The 23,010-nt window shown below is 46.2% G+C and overlaps 1 protein-coding gene across 2 annotated transcripts in view; it reads right to left on the bottom strand.

Annotated features, from left to right (window-relative positions):
• The window catches only part of polr1a (RNA polymerase I subunit A), a 105,101-nt gene extending 82,213 nt beyond the window's left edge, over positions 1–22,888 (bottom strand). Inside the window, exons 1-11 of one of the 2 annotated variants that reach the window (XM_034092922.1) lie at positions 22,737–22,888; positions 21,990–22,098; positions 21,737–21,832; positions 21,138–21,287; positions 19,404–19,514; positions 19,210–19,295; positions 15,843–15,931; positions 15,548–15,625; positions 13,430–13,547; positions 339–480; positions 76–237 (exon numbers count right to left, since the gene is read on the bottom strand). In XM_034092922.1, the coding sequence (XP_033948813.1) occupies positions 76–237; positions 339–480; positions 13,430–13,547; positions 15,548–15,625; positions 15,843–15,931; positions 19,210–19,295; positions 19,404–19,514; positions 21,138–21,287; positions 21,737–21,832; positions 21,990–22,098; positions 22,737–22,813 (1,218 nt within the window). In that variant the 5' untranslated portion in view covers positions 22,814–22,888. The remainder of the gene's footprint in view (positions 1–75; positions 238–338; positions 481–13,429; positions 13,548–15,547; positions 15,626–15,842; positions 15,932–19,209; positions 19,296–19,403; positions 19,515–21,137; positions 21,288–21,736; positions 21,833–21,989; positions 22,099–22,736) is intronic. The other variant, XM_071204670.1, reaches the window with a different exon arrangement.
• Between the last annotated feature and the right edge of the window lie 122 nt (positions 22,889–23,010).

Here is a 23,010-nt window from a genome sequence, read left to right as displayed (position 1 = left end):
GTGATTTATTGATGAATGGGTCAGAGAAAGCAAGAGAAACATAGTAATCTGACGTTGGGCAAAGTCGCAGGATACCTGTCTGATTCCGGGGTATTTCTCCGACATCATTTTGTCCATGTCGCTGTCAAAGACGATGTTGACGTGTGTCTGCAGCCGCACCCAGATGTTGTAGAGTTTATCTGTGACCGTCAGCCCGGGGATCCCCGTCAGAAACGCTTGGTCCATCTCCTCTGGAGCCTGAGGAAAAAAAAGGGAATTGCATGTGTGCAGCCTTCCCTATAATACACAACCACAAAAAAAAGAAAAAGGGAATCAGAACTGTTAGCACTTCCTCTTACCTCTTCCTCCTTATCAATCTTCTCCCCCGCAATGAGAGCCAGCAGTTTCCGGATGATTGCACAGTCCTTCATTACCGCCTGCATGTTGACTGTCTGACCGTTGGTGAACATCTGGTCACCGATGCGATTGATTGGACGATACCTGTGGAGAAGAACGGGTTTAATAAAGCAATAAGGTCATATCAATAGTTTGGTGCAGTTATGCCATATTTTAGTTTTCCATCGGATTTTGGAGTATTGCAGAAAATACAAACACAATGTTTATGATACTTACACATTTTGTTCAGCAGGATAATCTTCACATTAACACACATGTTTGAAGTGTAAATACAATTACTTGAAGTAAACAAGTCAGTTGAAATGTGGTCGTGGGAGGACGCTGGCGGAGACTGTTCGCCGCTTCTCCGGCTGTGTTTTTGTTTGTTTGTCGTTTTTTTTGCCGGCTCTAACTGTCGGCCTCTTACTCAGCCGTGTATCTCATACTTCACGTTTTATGTGAACACGTCTTTACACCCAATTCCTCTGATCTTTTACCTGTACGCAGCAGCTGCTACACCAGCTCCTGTAGCTAGCTGTAGCAGTTAGCTGTAGCAGCTACTCCGGCTCCAGGCTAGGTGTTCTTTGCTTTCCTGTCATCTCCGATGGATTACTCTGTCCTGCCTTCCCTGCGTGCCCCGAATCTGGACTACCCGTCACCGACTTTCGATCACTCATTGCCGACTCTACCCTGTGCCAACATCACCACTGAGTGCTCGACAAACCCACTGCTGCCCGCCGGTGCGGTTAGCCTTGCTGGCTAGCTCCGCTCCATCTCAACGGCTGGGGCTTCGGCTACCCTCCTCAGAACATATCTGGATCACCCGTCCTCACCCGTCCTCACCCGTCTCACCCCCCCTGTGCTGTCCATGCTGAGAGTTCTGTTCCACGACACATTCAAATCCATCCCGGAGTGGCGAGCCGCTTGGTTGGGACCACCCTCTCCCAGTTGGCTCTCAGCTAACGTAGCATCGTGCTACCATACCACCGGCTCTATGATGCTGAAATACTCCACCGCACAACTGGTTACTCTCAATAGTTGTATTATGCAACCTCTACGCTTAGCAGTCATCAACAAGCTTGGGCTGTTACGTCGCAGACCTCACTACATCCATAGAGGCTCTCGGCGTAGGTTTGTTGTCGCTGGGTCGGAGCCTCTCTTCAGCTGGTCCTGCGCGCGCACCGTCCCTGCCTCACTACGTCATCACAACAAACCTCGCACGTGCATTGGCAATCTGAAGGCCCTGGTTTGTGTCGACCGTGTCATTCTGCTCACACACCACCAGCATCCAGTAGCAAGCCCCCACATTCATGCTGCTGAATACCCGTTCCCTCAATAATAAAGCACCACTCATTCAGGACATCATCACTGACAGGAAAACGGACTTTGTTTGCCTAACGGAGACCTGGCAAAATCAACAAGACTTTTTCACCTTAAACCAGGCCACACCCCCAGGCTATATTTACCTACAGATGCCCCTCTCTGAAGAACCAGCACCTTACCGTGGTAGAGAGGTTTGTGTGCCCTGATGAACCTGGGGGCTGTGTTGTCTGGAACCTTGTGTTCCTGGTAGGGTCTCCCATGGCAAATTGGTCTCAGGCAAGGGGCCAGACTAAGATTGGTTCAAAAGACCTCATGAAAGGAAAAACAAGAAGTGAGGATACCCGGCCCGGAGGAAGCCCGGGGTCCCCTTCTGGAGCCAGGCCCAGAAGGAGGACTCGTCGGCGAGCGTCTGGTGGCCGGGCTTGCCACGGAGCCCGGCCGGGCCCAGCCCGAAAAGGCAACGTGGGCAACACCTCCGCTTCTCTGTCCCGCGGGCCCACCACCTACGGGAAACATCGATGGGGTCGGGTGCGCTGCCAGACGGGTGGCAGTGAAAGCGGAGGGTCTCGACGGACCAGACCCGGGCGGCAGAAGCTGGCTTTGGGGACGTGGAACGTCACCTCTCTGGGGGGGAAGGAGCCGGAGCTTGTGCGGGAGGTGGAGCGGTACCAGTTGGATCTGGTTGGGCTCACCTCTACGCACAGCGTCGGCTCTGGAACCTTACTTCTGGATAGGGGTTGGACTCTATTCTTCTCCGGAGTTGCTCAAGGTGTGAGGCGCCGGGCGGGTGTGGGGATACTCACAAGTCCCCGGTTAGGTGCTTCGTTGTTGGAGTTTACCCCAGTGGACGAGAGGGTCGCCTCCCTACGCCTGCGGGTTATGGGGGGGAAAACTCTGACTGTTGTGTGTGCTTATGCACCCAACAGCAGTTCAGAGTATTCGGCCTTCTTGGAGACCCTGGAAAGAGTCCTGTATGGGGCTCCTGAAGGGGACTCCTTAGTCTTGCTGGGAGACTTCAACGCACATGTGGGCAATGATGGAGACACTTGGAGGGGCGTGATTGGGAGGAACGGCCCCCCTGATCTGAACCGGAGTGGTGGTTTGTTACTGGACTTCTGTGCTAGTCATGGATTGGCCATAACAAACACCATGTTCGAACATAAGGATGCTCATAAGTGTACGTGGTACCAGAGCACCCTAGGCAGAAGGTCCATGATCGATTTCGTTATCGTATCATCGGACCTGAGGCCGTATGTTTTGGACACTCGGGTAAAGAGAGGGGCGGAGTTGTCAACTGATCACCATCTGGTGGTGAGTTGGGTCGAGTGGCGGGGGAAGCCTCTGGATAGACCTGGTAAGCCCAAACGTGTAGTTCGGGTGAACTGGGAACGTCTGGAGGAGGCCCAAGTTCAGGAGGCCTTCAACTCACACCTCCGGCGGAGCTTTTCGGGCATTCCTGTGGAGGTTGGGGACATTGAACCAGAGTGGTCGGTGTTCAAAGCCTCTATTGCCGAAGCCGCGGTGGGGAGCTGTGGTCTCAAGGTCTTAGGTGCCTCAAGGGGCGGTAACCCTCGAACCTCCTGGTGGACACCGGTGGTCAGGGAAGCCGTCCGACTGAAGAAGGAGGCCTTCAGGGATTTGTTATCCCGGGGGACTCCCGAAGCAGTTGCAAGGTACCGACAGGCCCGAAGGGCAGCAGCCTCATCCGTGGCCGAGGCAAAGCAGCGGGTGTGGGAGAAGTTCGGAGAAGACATGGAGAAGGACTTTCGGGCGGCACCAAAGTTGTTCTGGAAAACTGTCCGACACCTCAGGAGGGGGAAGCAGGGAACCATCCAAGCTGTGTACAGTAAGGATGGGACGTTGTTGACCTCAACTGATGGAGTGTTGGGACGTTGGAAGGAATACTTTGAGGAACTCCTGAACCCGACAACTCCGCCCTCTATGTTAGAGGCAGAGCTGGAGTATGACGGGGGATCAACGCCAATCTCCCGGGGGGAGGTCACTGAGGTCGTCAAACAACTCCACAGTGGCAAAGCCCCGGGGGTGGATGAGATCCGCCCGGAAATGCTGAAGGCTCTGGGTGTTGAGGGACTGTCATGGTTGACACGTCTCATCAACGTTGCGTGGAAGTCGGAAATGGTACCGAAGGAGTGGCAGACCGGGGTGGTGGTCCCCCTTTTCAAAAAGGGGGATCAGAGGGTGTGTGCCAATTACAGAGGCATCACACTACTCAGCCTCCCCGGGAAAGTTTACTCCAAGGTACTCGAAAGGAGGGTCAGGCCGATTGTCGAACCTCAGATTGAGGAGGAACAATGCGGATTCCGTCCTGGTCGTGGAACGACGGATCAGCTTTTTACTCTCGCAAGGATCCTGGAGGGGGCCTGGGAGTACGCTTATCCGGTCTACATGTGTTTTGTAGACTTGGAGAAGGCGTATGACCGGGTTCCCAGGGAGTTACTGTGGGAGGTGCTGCGGGAGTATGGGGTGAGGGGGTCTCTACTCAGGGCCATCCAATCTCTGTACTCCCAAAGCGAGAGCTGTGTCCGGGTCCTCGGCAGTAAGTCGGACCCATTTCCGGTGAGGGTTGGCCTCCGCCAGGGCTGCGCTTTGTCACCAATCCTGTTTGTAATATACATGGATCGGATTTCGAGGCGTAGTCGTGGGGGGGGGGTCTGCAGTTCGGTGGACTAAGGATTGCACCACTGCTTTTTGCAGATGATGTGGTTCTGATGGCTTCATCGGTCTGCGACCTTCAGCACTCACTGGATCGGTTCGCAACCGAGTGTGAAGCGGCTGGGATGAGGATCAGCACCTCCAAATCTGAGGCCATGGTTCTCAGCAGGAAACCGATGGACTGTCCACTCCAAGTAGGGAATGAGTCCTTACCCCAAGTGAAGGAGTTCAAGTATCTCGGGGTCTTGTTCTCGAGTGAGGGATCAATGGAGCGTGAGATGGGCCGGAGAATCGGAGCAGCGGGAGCGGTATTGCAGTCGCTTTACCGCACCGTTGTGACGAAAAGGGAGCTGAGCCGGAAGGCAAAGCTCTCTGTCTACCGGGCCATTTTCGTTCCTACCCTCACCTATGGTCATGAAGGATGGGTCATGACCGAAAGAACGAGATCGCGGATACAAGCGGCCGAGATGGGTTTCCTCCGCCGGGTGGCTGGTGTCTCCCTTAGAGATAAGGTGAGAAGTTCGGTCATCAGGGAGGGACTCGGAGTTGAGCCGCTCCTCCTTCGCGTCGAAAGAAGCCAGTTGAGGTGGTTCGGGCACCTAGTTAGGATGCCACCTGGGCGCCTCCCTAGGGAGGTGTTCCAGGCACGTCCAGCTGGGAAGAGACCAAGGGGTAGACCTAGGACCAGGTGGAGGGATTATATCTCTTCGCTGGCCTGGGAGCGCCTTGGGATCCCCCAGTCAGAGCTGGTTGATGTCGCCAGGGAAAAGAAAGTTTGGGGCTCTCTGCTGGAACTGCTGCCCCCGCGACCCGACCACGGATAAGCGGGAGAAGATGGATGGATGGATGGATGCCCCGCTCCCTGGGTCGGGGTGGTGGGCTGGCTGTTATCCACAGAGCAGAAATCCCGATAAAACAACTAGCTGTGGTAAATACTAGGGATGGGAATTTGAAAGCAAATGTATATTCGAATATTCGACCCCCCAAAAAACGGTTAACCGGTTAACCGAAATGTACATATCCTATTAAAAAAAAAAAAAATCTGAATTTATTTTTTGTACCCAATGTTTTTTCAAGAATCTTTGGAAATACATACATTTTCAAATAAGTGTAGAAACCAAGTTGAATTTGTCAAATGTATTGAACTGGTGATCAAAGTTTGACAGCTATAGACCTACAGCTTTCATGTGCGGAGGTGATTCACAATCAGCCCAGTGGTAGAGCTGGAACGGAGGTTGCGGGTATAGCAAGGTATAGCATGTATATATAAATGTAACTCTTCTTAGAGTGTAAATAATTACCGGACTATGACTGGTAAAATATGTTGAATACCGGCAAAACTAAATCTCTCCTGTCAAAATGTCTAGTACTTTGCGGCCACACACGGTTGCCAAGCAGCGCTTATTGTTGTTTAGGCTGGCCATGTGTCACAAGTGTTGACAGGGGGCGGGGGAGCACGCTCATGAACTGTTAGCGCCGGAACCTCACAAAGGCTGCGGAGCGCATTTGCGCCACATTTGGGCCTAAGATGAGGTTTGAGTCTGCGTGATCTGCGTGTAGGGAGGGGCAGCAGCCATATCATTGGCTAGAACTAACTAGATCTGATGGATTTGGACATAAACACGAGTGAAGTATAACCGGACGCGAGAGAGAGAGATCGGCACCTGCAGCCCGGCCCGCTGTGAGGGACCGGTGAGCGGAGCAAAACACACCTTTAGACGTCACCTAACACATTTAGCTATGGCACAGTCGTATATATATACATTGAATTATTCAATTTGATAATCAACTTAGGCATCACTCCCAAAAAAAAAAAATTGTATAAAAATATTCATAACTCATTCGAATACATGAATAATTATTCGAATACCTGAATCATTTCGAATATTCGAATATTCGATTAATCGTTCCCATCCCTAGTAAATACAACCTCTTTTGAGTGTATTGCCTTTTCTCTGGCTGGTTCATCACAGCTACAGGTTGTCCTCATATACCGCCCCCCCAAAGCCTCGCTCTAGGTCTCCATCCACTTTACTGCTTGGTGACTTTAACATCCATGTCGACTCTAGTACATGCACCTTTGCCTCTGAATTTCTCTCACTACTCGACTGCTTCAACATCACACAGCACGTCCAAGGTCCCACTCACACCAAAGGTCACACGCTGGACCTAGTGTGCTCTATAGGCACCCCTCCCTCCCATCTCCAGTGCCTGGACCTAGCTGTTGCGGACCACCTTGCCATACTCTTTACTGTTCCTGTCCCCCTGCCCACTCAGCAAGCAAAACGCACCATCACATTCAGAAACACCAAATTACTGAGTGCACCAGCCCTGACCAGCACGATAGCAGCCCACCTAGCCTCTATTCCCCTTACCACCACAGTGGATGGCCTGGTTGCTCGCTACAACTCAGCTCTATCCCTCAGCCTTGACTCTCTAGCCCGCCTCAAAACCCGGACTGTCTCCTTCACCCGTTCGGCCCCTTGGTTCACAACTGAACTCTGCGCCCTGAAGGCTTCTGGTCGTCGGCTAGAGAGACTCAAAACAAGAACTGACCTCACCGTCCACCGCAAAGCATACCAGGACCATGTAAAGGCCTACAAAGAAGCCCTCTCCCTGGCTAGGTCTTCGTACTACTCCACCCTCATTGGCATCCAACAATCCCAACCGAGAGTGCTGTTCTCAACCATAAACCGGCTTCTCCGCCCCCTTGATCCCCCCCATCCTCCAGGTGCTCTTGATCTCTGCTCGAAGTTTCTGGATTTCTTCCAGGCAAAAGTTGATTCTATCCACCAGCAGCTTCTGGTGCCTGCCCCCCCCCCCTACTTCAACCGCACCCCAGCCACTAGGTATTACTCGTCCACCTAGGTGTTGCCTCTCCACCTTCTCCCCAGTGGATGTCATCCAAATTACCAAGCTTGTTACTAAGGCCAAGACATCGACCTGCTCTCTTGACCCCATGCCCACAGCCTTGGTCAAGGCAGCTCTATCCACCATCTGCCCCATCATTGTTGACATTGTGAACTTGTCCCTGTCTTCTCGCAGAGTCCCACCCTGCCTCAAAACTGCCTCAGTCTCTCCAATCCTGAAGAAGCCTGGCTTGGACCCGGAGGACCTCAACAACCACCGGCCGATCTCAAACCTCCCATTCGTGAGCAAGATCTTGGAAAGAGCAGTTGCCGCACAACTGCAATACCACATGTCACTGCATGACACGAACCCCCTCCAGTCTGGCTTCAGACCATATCACAGTACTGAGACTGCCCTCATCAAAATCACAAACGACCTCCTCATCGCATCTGATTCTGGCCTCATCAGCATTCTCATCCTCCTGGACCTCTCAGCAGCCTTCGATACCATATCCCATTTTATCCTCCTCAGATCACAGTGATTGCAGCTCCCCTTCCGCCCCAGTCAACCAAGGTGTACCTCAAGGCTCTGTGCTTGGACCCCTCCTATTCAATATCTACATGCTCCCACTTGGTCAAATCATCCGCCAACATGGTCTCAGCTTTCACTCTTATGCTGATGACACACAGCTCTATCTCTGTACCAAACTGTCCACTCAGCTCCCCCCTCAATCCCTTGTCAACTGCCTACAGGACATAAAAAACTGGATGTCATCAAACCTGCTCAAAATCAACAGCAATAAAACAGAGCTCATGATTGTGGCTCCCAAGACGCAGCTCCAGAAGGTTGGAGACCTGCTTCTCTCCATTGACGGCTGCTCCATCTCCCCGTCCACTGAAGTCCGCAATCTGGGAGTCATCCTGGACACCACCCTCTCTTTCCAGGCGCACGTCAAATCTGTCACCAAATCCGCCTTCTACCACCTAAAAAACATTGCCAGAATCCGGGCTTCACTCTCTGACTCTGTGGCAGAAACCCTTGTACACGCCTTCATTACATCCCGTCTGGACTATTGCAATGGAGTCCTGTCCGGGGTTCCCAGCAAAACCCTGGATAGGCTCCAATTAGGGGTGTAACGGTTCACAGAAGTCACGGTTCGGTTCGTACCTCGGTTTGGGGGTCACGGTTCGGTACGGGTTTGGTACAACAAGAAAAAGCAAAAAAAAGTCCCAAATGCATAATTCCAGGTTTGTTGTTATTTATTTTTGAACAGTAGTGGACGTTTCAGTTTAAAAATAAGGAACTCTGACATTTTTAATAATTAACTGTATCAAACAGTTAAAAACAAACCACAAACAGTACCACAAACACTCAGATGGCCATATTATCTATAATTTAGATTAGATTAGATTACTTTATTGTCATTACAAAAATGCAAGCACAGTGTAACGAAATTTAAGGATGGTCTAACCAGATCGCAAAACAGTCAGTTACATACACAGTATATACCAAAAAAGAATGATACAAAAATAAAAGGTAAATAGATGGGAAATGTATAAATAGGAATAAATACACAGATAATAATAAATAAATACAGTGAATACAGAATTGAGCTTCAGCACAGCACACGACAACAACTAGGCAGTATGGGACAGCGTGGGGTTCATTGTCAGCAGTCTGACTGCTGAAGGGAAGAAGCTGTGCGTAGTCCTGTTGGTTCTACCCGGGAGGCTGCGGTAGCGTGTCCCAGACCGGGTGCCACGTAGGGGGACAAACAGTGTATGGTTGGGGTGGGAAGAGTCTCTGATGATGTTTCGTGCCCTTCGCAGGCACCGCTTTTCATAGACTGAGGCTATGGAGGGGAGTGGCATCTTGATGATGCGTTGTGCGATCTTCACCACCCTCTGCAGTGATTTCTTGTCCTTGACCGTGCAGTTACCGTACCATACTGATATGCAGGTAGAGAGGATGCTCTCGATGGTGCAACGGTAGAAGTGTATTAGCACCTGGGAGGATAGGCGGAGTTTTGCCAGTTTCCTCAGGAAGAAGATGCGCTTGTGAGCCTTCTTGACTAGGGCTGAGGTGTTGGTGGTCCAGGAGAGGTCCTCCGAGATGTGGACTCCCAGGAACTTGAAGCTGGTGACCCGCTCAACCTCTTCTCTACTAAGATGGACTGGGGAGTGCGTGCCGTCTTTGTTCCTTCTGAAGTCCACAATGACCTCTTTCGTCTTCTTGGTGTTGAGAGCCAGGTTGTTGTTAGCGCACCAGTCTGCCAGATGCTCAACCTCTTCCCTGTATGCCGTCTCGTCATTGTTGCTGACAAGCCCGACCACTGTAGTGTCGTCTGCAAACTTAACGATGGTGTTTGAGCCATGTACAGGTTTGCAGTCATGTGTGAAGAGGGAATATAGGAGGGGACTTAACACACAGCCCTGTGGGAGACCAGTGCTAAGGATGAGATTAGAGGATGTGAGCTTGCCTATTCTAACATGCTGGGGTCTGTTTGTGAGAAAGTCCAGTATCCAGTTGCAGAGGGAGGGGTCGATGCCAAGGTCACTGAGCTTGGCAATCAGTTTTGAAGGAATGATGGTGTTGAATGCCGAGCTAAAGTCAATGAACAGGAATCGTACGTATGTGTTGCTCTGATCCAGATGGTAGAGGGCAGGGTGTAGTGCTGTGGAGATGGCGTCATCCGTACTCCTGTTCCGACGATAGGCAAACTGGTAGGGGTCAAGTGTGGGTGGGAGGCATGATTTAAGCCGAGCCAGGACCAGCCTCTCGAAACACTTCATGATGGTCGATGTAAGTGCCACGGGTCGGTAGTCGTTAAGGCTTGTTGGAGAGGCGTGCTTGGGAACAGGCACAATGGAGGTGTATTTGAAGCACGTGGGGACTTTTCCTTGGGCCAAGGACAGGTTAAAGATGTCAGTCAGGACCCTGGTCAGCTGCTCAGCACAAGAGCTGAGTACACGTCCGGGGATGCCATCGGGGCCAGCGGCCTTACGTGTGTTGGCCTGCTCAGTTCAGCATGCACATCTGTGGTGGAGAGTGTGAGGGGCAGATGGTCTGCAGGGAGAGTGGCCCTAGTGGCTACCTCATGATTGACCCTGTCAAAACGAGCATACAAATAATTAAGCTCATCTGGAAGAGAGGGGTCAGTGGACGGGGGGGAGGCCCGGGTGGGTTTGAAGTCTGTGATGGCTGATGTCAAACAAAAAGGTTTCATCAAGCTGTAAAACTAAAAAGAATGTCTTGAAAATATTACATCATAAATAATAAGCCAAAAGCTTCCGTTATTTATTTTGGTCTCACTGCTTTCATGCCTATTGGCTTCTTAAAAACAGCGGGGATCAGCTGTTGAACTGCTGTTGTCTTTTGCTGGGCTCCGGTGATTGGCAAATCTGGGTGATGCCTTCTGATATGATTTAGCATGTTTGGCGTGTGTTACCATTAGCATACCGCACCGCTGTCTAACAACGCCGACACACCGTCCTCGTCCGATCCACCACTCGCACACTTCATCGTCATTGTAGTCCAGAGGGAACCCGAAATGTTCCCACACAGCTGATTTAAAAGAAGCAGGTGGGTTCTAGCTCCTGTGTGTTATCTGAAATCGCCATACTAACTTTTCTTCTTCTTGTATTTTGTTCGTTTTGTTGTGTTTTGTTCTTGTTCTTCATTTGTTGTTTAAGGGCGGCTGGCAAACAGCTTTTAGGCGCAATACTGCCCCCTGGATTATATATAGTGTAGTGGATACTGACCTGAATGACAGACTTGTTTCCCACTCGTAAAAAAAAGGCGTATTCGCTGTGTGACTGCATGTGCCAAACCGTGACGTCCGAACCGTGACGTCCGAACCGTGACGGTACGGGACGAATACGGATACCGTTACACCCCTAGCTCCAATACGTCCAGAACTCTGCCGCCAGGCTTCTCACCCACACCAAGCCATGGCACCATATCACCCCCACCCTCATCCACCTACACTGGCTGCCGGTCAAGTCCCGGATTCAATACAAAACACTCATCCTCACGTATAAGTCCCTCCATTCCCTCGCCCTCCAGTACTTATCGGACCTCCTCCATCCCTACACCCCTTCTCGGAGTCTGCGGTCCTCAGACACCGGCCTGCTCTCCATCCCCCGCTCTCGCCTCCGAACTGTTGGTGACAGGGCATTCAGTGTTGCGGCCCCCACCCTCTGGAATGCACTTCCTAGACCCTCCAGAAAAACGCGATTCTGCGATCGCAGAAATTACCGCATAATCAGCAAAATGGCGCATATTTTTAAAAAGCCGCATATTTATCAAAAGGCCGCATAATCCCCGCATTTTTCCACACAAAGTCAAAACAAAAAAAAGTTAACTCGTCTTGAAGTGAAGTGATTGTGATGCGCGACGTCATCAGCTCGCGCATCACAGAAGGTAAACAACACCGTAGAGTGAACGTGTGGAGCTCACACGAGAGTTTCTCTTCACCAAGATGAAAAAATCGAATCCATCTCATTTACCGACGAACATTTCTGCTAAAGACCGGGCAAAGCAGTACCCCGATGTCTGGGGGGAAACTATTCTGCACCCCGTGCAACTGTGTTGGAGCATAAGAGAACATCGACGGTGACAACCCACTTTGATTCATTCAAACATTCGAAAATGCTTTCTGCTGCTGCGGACAAGAAAGCCAAACAGCTCACGTTCACCGAGGCATCAACCTCCAAAACCCTTTCGAGGGCTACACGAAACGAAGTGAGTAGCCTACAAGATTGAAGCTGGTCAGATAACGAACGAGTAAATGAAAACAGAATGAGGCGGAGAAGTGTGTGTGTGTGTGTGAGAGAGAGAGAGAGAGAGAGAGAGAGAGAGAGAGAGAGAGAGAGAGTATGATTAAAATAGCCCAATTGCTTTTACAATAAATAAACATTGAATGTGTTTAATTGAATAGTAAAGGGCTTTAACGTTAGTGGCAGGTTGTGTGTGAGAGAGAATAAATAAATAAGACAGCCCAATATCTATTTTTTCCGCATATTTCGCAACTTCCCGCAATTTCACCGCATAAAATCACATAAACCCCCGCATGTTTGATCGCATAATCAAGGATTTTAGCCCGCATAATCAAGGATTTTAGCCCGCGTTTTTCTGGAGGGTCTAACTTCCTGCCGAGATCCTTAATGCTGCCTCACTGGACATCTTCAAATCATCACTAAAAACACACCTGTTCACCCTGGCCTTCGGGCCCTAGCCCTTTTCTGGTCCCCCAGCTTCCTTTATTTATTTCTTTGGTTTGCCCATTGATTGTCTGTTTGTTTTGTTTGTCCACCATGTACAGCGACCTTGGGTCCCTTGAAAGGCGCTATATAAATATCATTTATTATTATTATTAAACAGCTAATGTATGCTATAAAACAAACTACATCACATGACTCCACGTCACCACCGCTAAGCTAAAGGTGGCTAATGCTCGGTGTGATTACGTTTAATTCAGGGTTCATACACTTTTTCACCAATGATTTTCCATGACCTTTACCTAATTTCCCATGACCAAAAAATTACTCTTTCTCAGCGGTACCACTGAAAATGGTTTATTTTAACATGGAACAGGAAAATAAGGTCTGCATAATGAAACATGTTGTGCCTATCTAAAACATACTTAGCTTCTACAGCTAAAGCAACTAAAATCTCTCACCAGCAAAATACCTCGTCAGTTAAATGCCATTTTACGTTTCATTACTATACGATACAGTATGTATTATCATTATAGTATTACTATTTCGGTAATTAGATAAAATATAAATTATATTTGATGCAACTTTAGTTACATTTCCATGACCTTTCCAAAACTTTGGGAAAAATATCGTTTTCCATAATTTTTCCAGGGCCTGGAATTAGCATTTTGAATTTCCATGACTTTTCCAGGTTTTTAATGACTGTAAGAACCCTGTTAATTGTCTAACTTAGCAACTGCTGTTTTTATGACTTGTAGAAGCTTCAGATATTCACCAGAGGAGTATTTACTGATGGTTTTTTGTCGTAGAATAAAACGCGAAAATCTCTTCAGCTTGTGTAAACCACAGATCTTACTTTAGGCATCCAAACAAAAGAAACAGGACTTACTCCTGCACTATATTGCTATTTTAATAATATTTGTATTTATTGTGCATCCCTACTACCAGCGGTTCAGTGTGTTCAGAGTGTGTGTGTGTTCAGGCTGTACCTGCAGGGTGGGACCACCAGCAGCTCGAGGAAGAAGTGGTCAGAATAGAAACCTTCCTCTGCTGCCAGTGACAGCTTCCCCTCCTCCATTCCTGAGAACAGGCACTTCAAGAAGAAACCTGGAAGCAGGAGAGACGATATGAAGCAGATTTTAAAATGCATTCCTTCTAACAGACAAAAGGAAATCAGGTTTTTGCCTCTCTTTTTTTTGCAGCTCTGACATTTCGGGTGCACTTCTTAAAGGGAAATGGAAACACTTTTCAAACTGCTTTCCATGCGACAATATTCCCATTAGGAAATGTATTTATCTAGTCTATTTCCAATGTAAACGATCGAGATACACACATTTATTTTTTGAAATACGTGCCTAATGACCATGGGCGCTTCCATTGCTCCGGGACTTTCCCAGTGACGTCACTGAGTGGGTACGGCTTCCTGGGCCAAAGCTCAATAACAAACAACATGGCGTGCAATGCACCAGTAGTTTACATTAAAAGAAAACGGTCATCGTCAGGAGTTTATTGTATTGCCCCAGGCTGCACAAATGGATTTTATACGAAGAAGGAAGAAGTACATTTCCATAGGCTGCCACTAACGGATGAGAAGCTGCTCAAAGCATGGGTTATTTCCATGAAACGGTCCGATCCGACGCTGAATCAGTACGCACGTGTGTGCAGCGAACACTTTAAAAATGACGATTATGTCCGCAAAATGAGGTTTGATGAGTCTGGATGCCTGGTTCAATACAAAACATCGGATTTGAAGCCAGGATCTGTTCCCACAATATTCGATTTCTCAACTTATGCAGTCGGGAACACCGACCGTCCCAGCACGTCGGCCGCGCAAGACAATGACAGTGTCAACAAACGTGAAGTTCGAGCCACCAAACGAGTTGCTTCAGCTGCCGAGAGAGAGGTAAATATTGCAGCACTACCAGATTACTAGCTCACACATGTATTTACTGACACAGTGTGACCTTATTAATTAACGCAATCGCGTCCAAACTAAATGGTAGCTATTATTATGACGTACAATGGAGAATTGGGGGTGTTCTATAGCTCAACTAATTAAACTGGCATACACACGCTCATCTGTCGAAAACAGCCCTAAAAAGGCTAGTATTGCTGGACTAGGTGTTCAATGGATGGTATTTCAGGACCCAGAGCGCACGGAGCACAGAGCGGACAGCAGATAACTGAATTGCAGTTGTATTGCTTATAGATTATCAGAACATTTCAAAGGGGACACAGCCCCATTGGATATTAACCTATGGATTAACTACATCATCGTTTTTATCGTTGTAATGCCATTGAAGACCAGTTTAGACCAGACAATGAGGAAGGTAAGCCGTTAGCCTAGGGCATGTTAGTACCTAGCGCCACTTCTAGATTCTGTGTCTTTACGATCATAAACAATGTGTTGGATGTGCAGATAAGTAATAAGGGAGCTAGGAGTGATTTTTGGTGCAGTAATAGGTTAGCATTTTTCGCTCGGGGCTAATTCAGAGGCTCACTGTTAGCATTGTGTGTTTTGTTTTTTTTAATTCCGGATCGTATGCCACTCTATTCGACCGAATCGGTTCATAAGCATAGGCCATGGGATGCCTGGTAACTGTAGATGCTTCCACATCAATGTCATCTCCCGACGAATAGTCAAATTCATCGTTCAAAACGTCGATCTCATTGCAAAATTCCTCCATCGCTGCCATATCTGCTACGTTGTGTTGACTTCCGGTATGGATACCCGGAGCGAAGACCCACCCAGTGACGTCACCATTTGGGACTCCCCTAATGGCGGCGGCCTGGTCCCGGAATTCCCCACCCGGCCAGCGGATAATTAATTTTCTTTTGGCGAGTAATATCATATATAATAAATATTACGATCAATATCCATTGTAAAATGAATAAACTACCGGAATATTATAGCTGTAATTGGTGGTTCCTTTCCCCTTTAATAACTACAAAAAAAAGGTAAAAACTCAGATTTGATAGATTCAAGACAAAAATTGGTTATGAAAAGGGGGATTATAAGTCTTATGTACCCTCTGATGAGAGCACAATGTTAGAATAATGTTATCTAGCCCTTTGAACAGTCAAAGGACATTGTTTTCTAGGCCTACCTTCTTTCGCCCACAGTTTGTTGCTGTGTTCTCTGGCAGTACTTGCCGTCAGGTACACTCTCTTTCCCGCCAGATCCTCTGCAGGGACAGAAACAAAACCAGCTGAGATATATTCAGTGTGAATATATACATACACTAGGTTATTTTTTCAAGAATGAGCTCCTCGCTGCACATTGTCCCATACAATATATCGTTCCCACAAATTCTTTAGAAGTTATCAATATGTTTATTTTCAGTCTTGCTTGCATTACCATCAGCACAATAAACAACAGCAATTTAATCAAATATAACCTACCATCAGTGTTGCCAATGGTCTGTGCTCCCGATGGCATTGTGACAATCAGCTTACTGTTGTGTTCACGGCGCACTGTAAACTTGCCAGTACTACACACATAAACACACAAAAGAACATGATTACAGCATAAAATGTTATATTATTATTATATAATAATCGTAGACAATCAAAAGCCATTTTCCTGTTTGCTTATATGTTGATTGTAGTAACACAATGCCCTCATAGTGGCCAGTGAGAGTCCTTGCTTTGCGGATTCATTGTACAACTCGTATTTAAACCCAAACAACAACAGTAAACAGTAAAGAGGTTAGTAATCATCCACTTGAAGAACACTGAACTGGGATGGATTAGCTTCACTTAATAAAGAGGAACAGGTTACCAATTGCTGAAAACTGACAACAAATAGAAAACAAATGGTCGAAAGACAAATACGATAATAAATTGTTATTTCAGCATGGGCCTTGGCTACACACCGTTTCATCTCTGGATATGGCTGAGAAGTGTGCAAAAAGCAATGAGGACTCAATAGTATTGATAGACAGAGTGCAATGAGTTAGTACAGGTGTTTAATCTGTGAGTAGACCTGTTAGCAAACACAGCCCCCTGCTGGATGATATCCTGTGTGAGACTGCATTCTCAGGGTTATTTAAAGGAGACATGTCATGCTTTTCCGGTTATTACCCGTCCCCTTGTGTGTTATGAAGGTTTTTATGAATGTAAACCATGTAAACGGTCTGCAGAGTCAAAACCCCTCAAAGTACACCCTGTAGGGAGTAAAACTCTAACACAGAAAAGAAAGACCTCCCCAAAACACCTTGTTGGAGATTTCTCATTTACTTCCTGGGTACTCTGACGTGTGAATACCCAGTAGCCACGCCCAGAGTTATGGCCGCACCCTCTGCCAGCCTTTCACGAAACAAAGCTTCCCAAAACCTTTCAGCGATTCATGCCGGATATGTACAGGGTAGGGCACTGAAGAACGATGTGTCATATTTATTATGCTACACAAACATTATATTGCAGTTTTGGTGTCGTCAACTCCGTTATCTAATATGCAAAAAGACTGCAAAAATGCATCTATGATTATTTTTAGTATTTTCGATCTTTCCAATCCTGACGAGAGATCTCTCTCTCGCCATCTGTGTGCGAGGGGGCAGTTTGCACACAAAAGCGGCTGCTACATGCAACACACACACACACACACACACACACACACACACACACACACTTTGTTTGGACCAGCGGGAGATTCGGGTACACAACCTGTAAGTATTCATTGTTGTTTGTGTATTTATGATGTTTAAAACAAACAAGGTATCTACCACGACTGTTTAGATGGATAAACCTTTTTCTTACTCAATATAAAGCCACACTTATTGTTTTTACTTCGGCTGTGAGTGTTTGTGTGTGCTCAGGATGAGTTTCGCTTGTTCTCGCTGTATCGCCAAGCCTGTCTGCTCCTGCAGCAGCCCGCAGCACTGTGTGTGTCTGTGTGTGCGAGCAGCAACGAGCCTGTCAGCTTCAGGTGGCAGGCTCACAGGGAGGGGGGGGGCAGGAGCTTGAACAAGCCGTTTAGGACAGAGAGTGAATACACATACTTTACAGAGATGCTGTATGAGAAACCAATGTGAGTTTGGAAAATTGCACAGTATAAATCTATTTTAGTATACCTCAACAATGGAATTATGATCAGTGGAAATGGCCATGACATGTCTCCTTTAATAAAAGGGGCCATTTTATGCTTTTTGGGCTTTCCCTTTCCTGTAAGTGTGTTATATAGGTTTGTGTGCATGTAAATGGCCTGCAAAGGCTTATATCCCTATCACAACAGAGCCAGACAGCTAGCCAATCAGAGCAGACTGGGCTCTGGTTTCAGACAGAGGGTGAAAAGAGGTGCTGCAGCACAGGCAGTATGAGAAAAATAAAGAGCTTTTTGAACATTAAAGCATGGAAACATGCTGGGGTCGGCAACCTTTTTGATATGAAGTGCCATTTTAAAAAAAAAATTGTTATCAGCGTGCCAACGATCGAGAATTATCAATGGGGAGGGGGGGGGGGGTTGAGGAGCTTGACGCTCATCAACTATCAGCAGGAAGGCAGGGAGCCTCGCTGCGGGGAAGCAGTGTGTGGACCTGTCAGCGCAACTGACATGATGCCGAATTTAACAAACACATTTAAATAATTGGTTTGAACGGCATAATAATAAGGACGATCGTCCGTTCTGTGATTCTCCAGAGCACACATGTTATGATATTAGGGTCATGCAGAGTGAGATGAGATCGCTGTCCCTTTAAGAGAGAGAGCGAGAGAGAGAGAAATAGAGATGTGTGGCTTGTGCATGTGTGTTTGTGGATGGTAGAGCGACAGTGAGGGAACCTATGGAGAGAACGTGTGAATGTTTCTGGAAGTGAAACGAGGCAGCAGAAAAACAGAGGTCTGTGATGTATTGTGTGAAACAGAAGAACAGCTAAATAAATGCAACGGCCTCCCAAGAAGAGCTCGCCTCTCTCCAGTTATTTAAGCTAAAGTGGGTTATTGAACCTGAAGCTTGTTGCTTCTGCCCTCCTCGACTACGGTCTGGGAGCCGACAGGAGAGTTCAACACACAGATGGCCAGTCCGCCCCTTTGTAGCATATTATTTCGATGAGAGATGAGCAGATCGCCACAGGGCTTTCAACTAAATACACAGCCACGCAAAAACTGCGGCATTTGTACAGCTCCTTATGGGTACTGCAATTAGTGATGTGCTTTCCTCCGTGGTGAAACGATCAGCACTGCACCACGGAGGAAAGCGGCAGAAAGTCACCTGGAGATAAACAGAGCGGGGCTGCGATGCGTGCATGGCTTCCTTCTGCAGGTAACGGGGAGACGCACTCTGGCGGCGGTCTCGTTCAGGATCCGAAAATATAATTTAAATATTTTGCACACTTATTCCACTTATTCCTAGTGTGCCACTGGTTACGGTGTTGCGTGCCAATGCTGGCACGCGTGCCAGGGGTTGCCGACCCCTGCAGTAGAGGAACAAAATAGAAATATGACCCGGATGAGCATAATAGGCCCCTTAAAAACCGGGTCAAGCAAATAACTAAGATAACCAGCTTGAAAACAGTCAAGTTGCAGTTTACAAGTCTGTCCAACATGTCATCACCTCATTGTATTGTTCTATGACACATTGACCATTTAATTTGAGAAATAAACAAAAAAGTCAATTTGAGTAGAGTTGTGCCTTACGGTGCAGTAGAAACACAAAAGTGTGACTGGTTCCACACAACTAAAGACAAGACTGTTTCAGATTTTCAACAGAAAGTATTTCAGACCAACATTTAATCACAATCAAGTAAAGGCCAAACCACTTTTATCATGTTACCTGCAGTAAGGGCACTTCCTAGATTTCATATGGATCCTCCAGAAGTCATTGATCAAACTGTACTTCTTTTCAACAAGGTGTTTGATCTGAAAACACACACACATGACACTATAGATTCTATGATTCAAACACACTTTGAGTGATTTGTGATGTTTGTAATGGAGTGCAGTCTGTGTGTGTGTGTGTGTACTCACCGGTTTGGTGTTCGCTGAGCCTTCAGTGTTTACTCCGACTATGCTGTCTGTAAACTGCTTCAGCACCAGCTGGATCTCATCTCCTGTGGCTTTGGGGTTCTCCTCCAGGTGCTGACAGACAATTTGAAAATAAAGATTACATTGAAAACAGTTCATTCACACATCTGCAAAAAATAATATAATCACAATTAAGGTGACATTTGCAAATAATTTGTTTTATCAATTTAAAATATAAAAAAGGAGCAAATTCTACATTTACCTATTTACTGTAAAATACTAATTTGTGTTATTTGATATGCCTTAATATTGCACAAACCGAAGTTAGGCTAGTATATATATTTGCACCTGTTAACCTAGAAACCTTTAACACTTGGAATAATTTTTTCTCAGAAACCTTAAAGAATCCATTTGGATTCTCTTAACTTTTACTGGTTTGTGTCTTTTCTTGTTAACTCAAGCATTGTCTCATGTGAAGTTAATAAAATCAAAATAAAAACCATTAGTAATAAATAGTGCTGTCAAAATTATCGCGTTAACGGCGGTAATTAATTTTTTGAATGAATTGCTTTAAAATATTTAACGCATTTAACGCATGTGCAGAATGGCCCGCCCCATACGTGCCACCAGTGGCAGCGCCAGGGTATGGCTGGGGTAGGCTACACCCATACAAAGAAATGGCTTAGCCCCACCATGAAAAATGATGTTAAAGTAAGCAAAATAAAGTCTGCCAACTCGCGCGGAGTAAATTGCACAGACAGCCGTTAGTAAGATTGATTTCAGTAGCCACGGTTTTGAAAACTTTTGTCACGTAGTGATCGTCTTCTCAATAGAACATCTTTGATAACGGCGTGGTGTTGTTGCAGGAAGTCCCGACGGAGAATACTCTTACTGTAGTACAGGGCAGAGCCATATAATAGTAATAATATGGCTCTGGTATAGGGGTGCACATAACTGGTACGCAGGTTATGTGCGTAATCTGAAATGCGTACCGTCACTTGTGTCACAAAGCGCATTTGCGTACCGACGTACTTGTGAAGCTTTTCCAGAAGGCGGTTAGATCACCGGACGACAGAGTCGGTCTCCGTGTGCACAGACAGGGCTGCTGTTAACGTCGGTCTGTACAACGGAACTGTGCCAAAACTACGCCAACCGGCTGCGGAGGGAGACTCCCCCCCATCACTGGAGAACTGCGCTAAAACAGCTGATCACAACGTTCACACTCCGTGGTCACAAAGTACTCCACTAGCTCCCCCCCCCTCTGTCGAGTTTCCTGAAGTACTCCCCCGTTGATAGAAATCAACACGTAATGAATTAAGACCCCACAGTTTGATGATTGATAGGTGTGTGGGTTGTCTTTCATTTTGACATGCAGAAAAATGTTATAATAAACATACATACTGTATGTTAAATGGATATATCCGCCTGCTTTCATTTATCTTTCCATTCCCACAACAATATACATAAATAAATGGCATATTTTGGACATAGTTCGAAAGGTGATTAATCATGATTAATTAATTTTTAAACTGTGATTAATCTGATTAAAAATTGTAATCGTTTGACAGCCCTAGTAATAAAGTAGGCAATGATTATTTTAAACTATTTCTTAAATGTAAATCTATATATCGCGATTTGATATGAATGTACTTGTACCGTGATACGATGTTTGGTCATATTGCCCACCCCATGTATACCAATCTCCATCACTAGATTCCCCAGGTGCTTCAGACCCACCTGGCTGAGGACCTGCTCCACCTGGTACACCTCCTGCATGTTCCCGTGGTCCAGCAGCCGCAGCTGGCTGAGCAGCAGGTGAATGGCGGCGCGAGGGCACAGCAGCATGTTACATGAGAGACACGAGCCACGGATCAGCAGGTACAGTTTCTGATGGAGGAGGTCATAAAAGCAGGGATTGTCAATTCAGAAAGTGATTTAGCTTGAAACTAATCATAATTTAGGAGATCATAAACACAAACATATTGCATATCTGAAAGGTATGATCTTAAATTGTGTTGTTCAACCAACAGTGCAACAATGATCAATTCATGGGTTATGAAAACATAATAAACTATGTGAACTAATAAATTAATCCACTAAAAACGTTGGCTCTTAACAATACAATTGAATAATCTGAAGATCAGTCAAATGAGCAGAAAGCCTGTTCTGTATTTGAAAATCATAATAAATTCGAGCAACTTGCGTTGACAGAAAGTTAATATTAAAGTATCAGATTTTAACCCCTAAGGCTCATCTAACATTGACAGAATCACACACAGTAATAAAGTTAACATGTTAGCAGTACAGTTTTGTGGTGCATTCGTGGATCGGCTTACATCAAAGAACAGCGGGTTGTAAACAGGTAGAGGTAGCTCCACATGCCCCATGTGACCGGGACAGTTGTTGAAGTCCTGACAGCAGGTTGAACACACCTGGTAAAAAACACGGAATGAAACATGATTTTTTTTTTTTTTTTAAGTTACAGCGCACACTATATGTAACAGATACATGTACAGCATTTAACAGATGTGTCATCATTACTGTATCATACACACGTGTGCAAGTTATATTATTTCAGTGGAGGCGTACCTCTTTGTTGTCTGCTGGTCCCAGGGCCAGATCATACAGGCTGTTTGGGGCCACATTCCCAACGGCATCCAGGAACCTGAAGTTAGTGATCGTCTTCACACTCAGCTTCCTGGACAGGAGATGGGAAAGATGCATCATTATAATAACAGACTCCACAATTATTTTGAATTCATATACATTTCTGGGTTATTTTATCACTGCAGGGAATAACTATATTATTCAGGTGTAATCTGAATTAAGTCGGTTAATGTCGGACTTAATATGTCCTTAAAGAGTTAATGCATATTACCCAAAGTAAGTTAGTTAAAGAGCGAGAATAACATGAAGGAAATTAAAATATATAAATTATACATGTTTTGTTGTACTATAAAGAAAAGTAATGAAGAGTTTAACGAAAAATAATAAAATAACATTTGATATAAACAGATAAATAATAAATGTGCATGTTTCAGATAGGAGGACATGCCAGGTATGTCACTTATTAATAAAACACAGCAAGATATGTATATGAAAAACAGAAGACTAACCAATTCAACAGAAAAAAATTAATTGACGTAAAAAAAACAAATACAAAATATCTATTATGAACATTGACATAGCAACTCTTAAATATGAGCTTAAATATGTGTGCAATATGCGAGGAAACGACTACAACATGATGTTATAGCATGCTGCGATGAGCAGGCATGTTGTTTTCAACTCATGTTTAGCATTAAGTCCTAAAGCTAGCAACATGTCTTTTCTCACCTTATCTCTTCAGCTGAGTACATACCAAACGACAGGCCTTCCAGACGCCGCCATGGCGCTTCTTTACTAAACAACATTTTCGGAGAATTAAGCTAAAGTTTTATTGATATAAATTCATGGCGTACAGTTGAACCACATGCCACACACTCAGTTGCTCCTGGTCTGCACGTGGAGGGATCATGGGACCTAACGTAACATTTGAGGGGGGAGACAAGAACAGATAAATAGACTTTTCATAAATCTAGGATATATGGTGCTATTGGAATATATTACT

This window comes from Pseudochaenichthys georgianus, chromosome 10 (genome assembly GCF_902827115.2).
Source record: "Pseudochaenichthys georgianus chromosome 10, fPseGeo1.2, whole genome shotgun sequence".
NCBI lineage: Eukaryota > Metazoa > Chordata > Actinopteri > Perciformes > Channichthyidae > Pseudochaenichthys > Pseudochaenichthys georgianus.
This window is presented reverse-complemented; position numbering and strand designations above follow the sequence as displayed.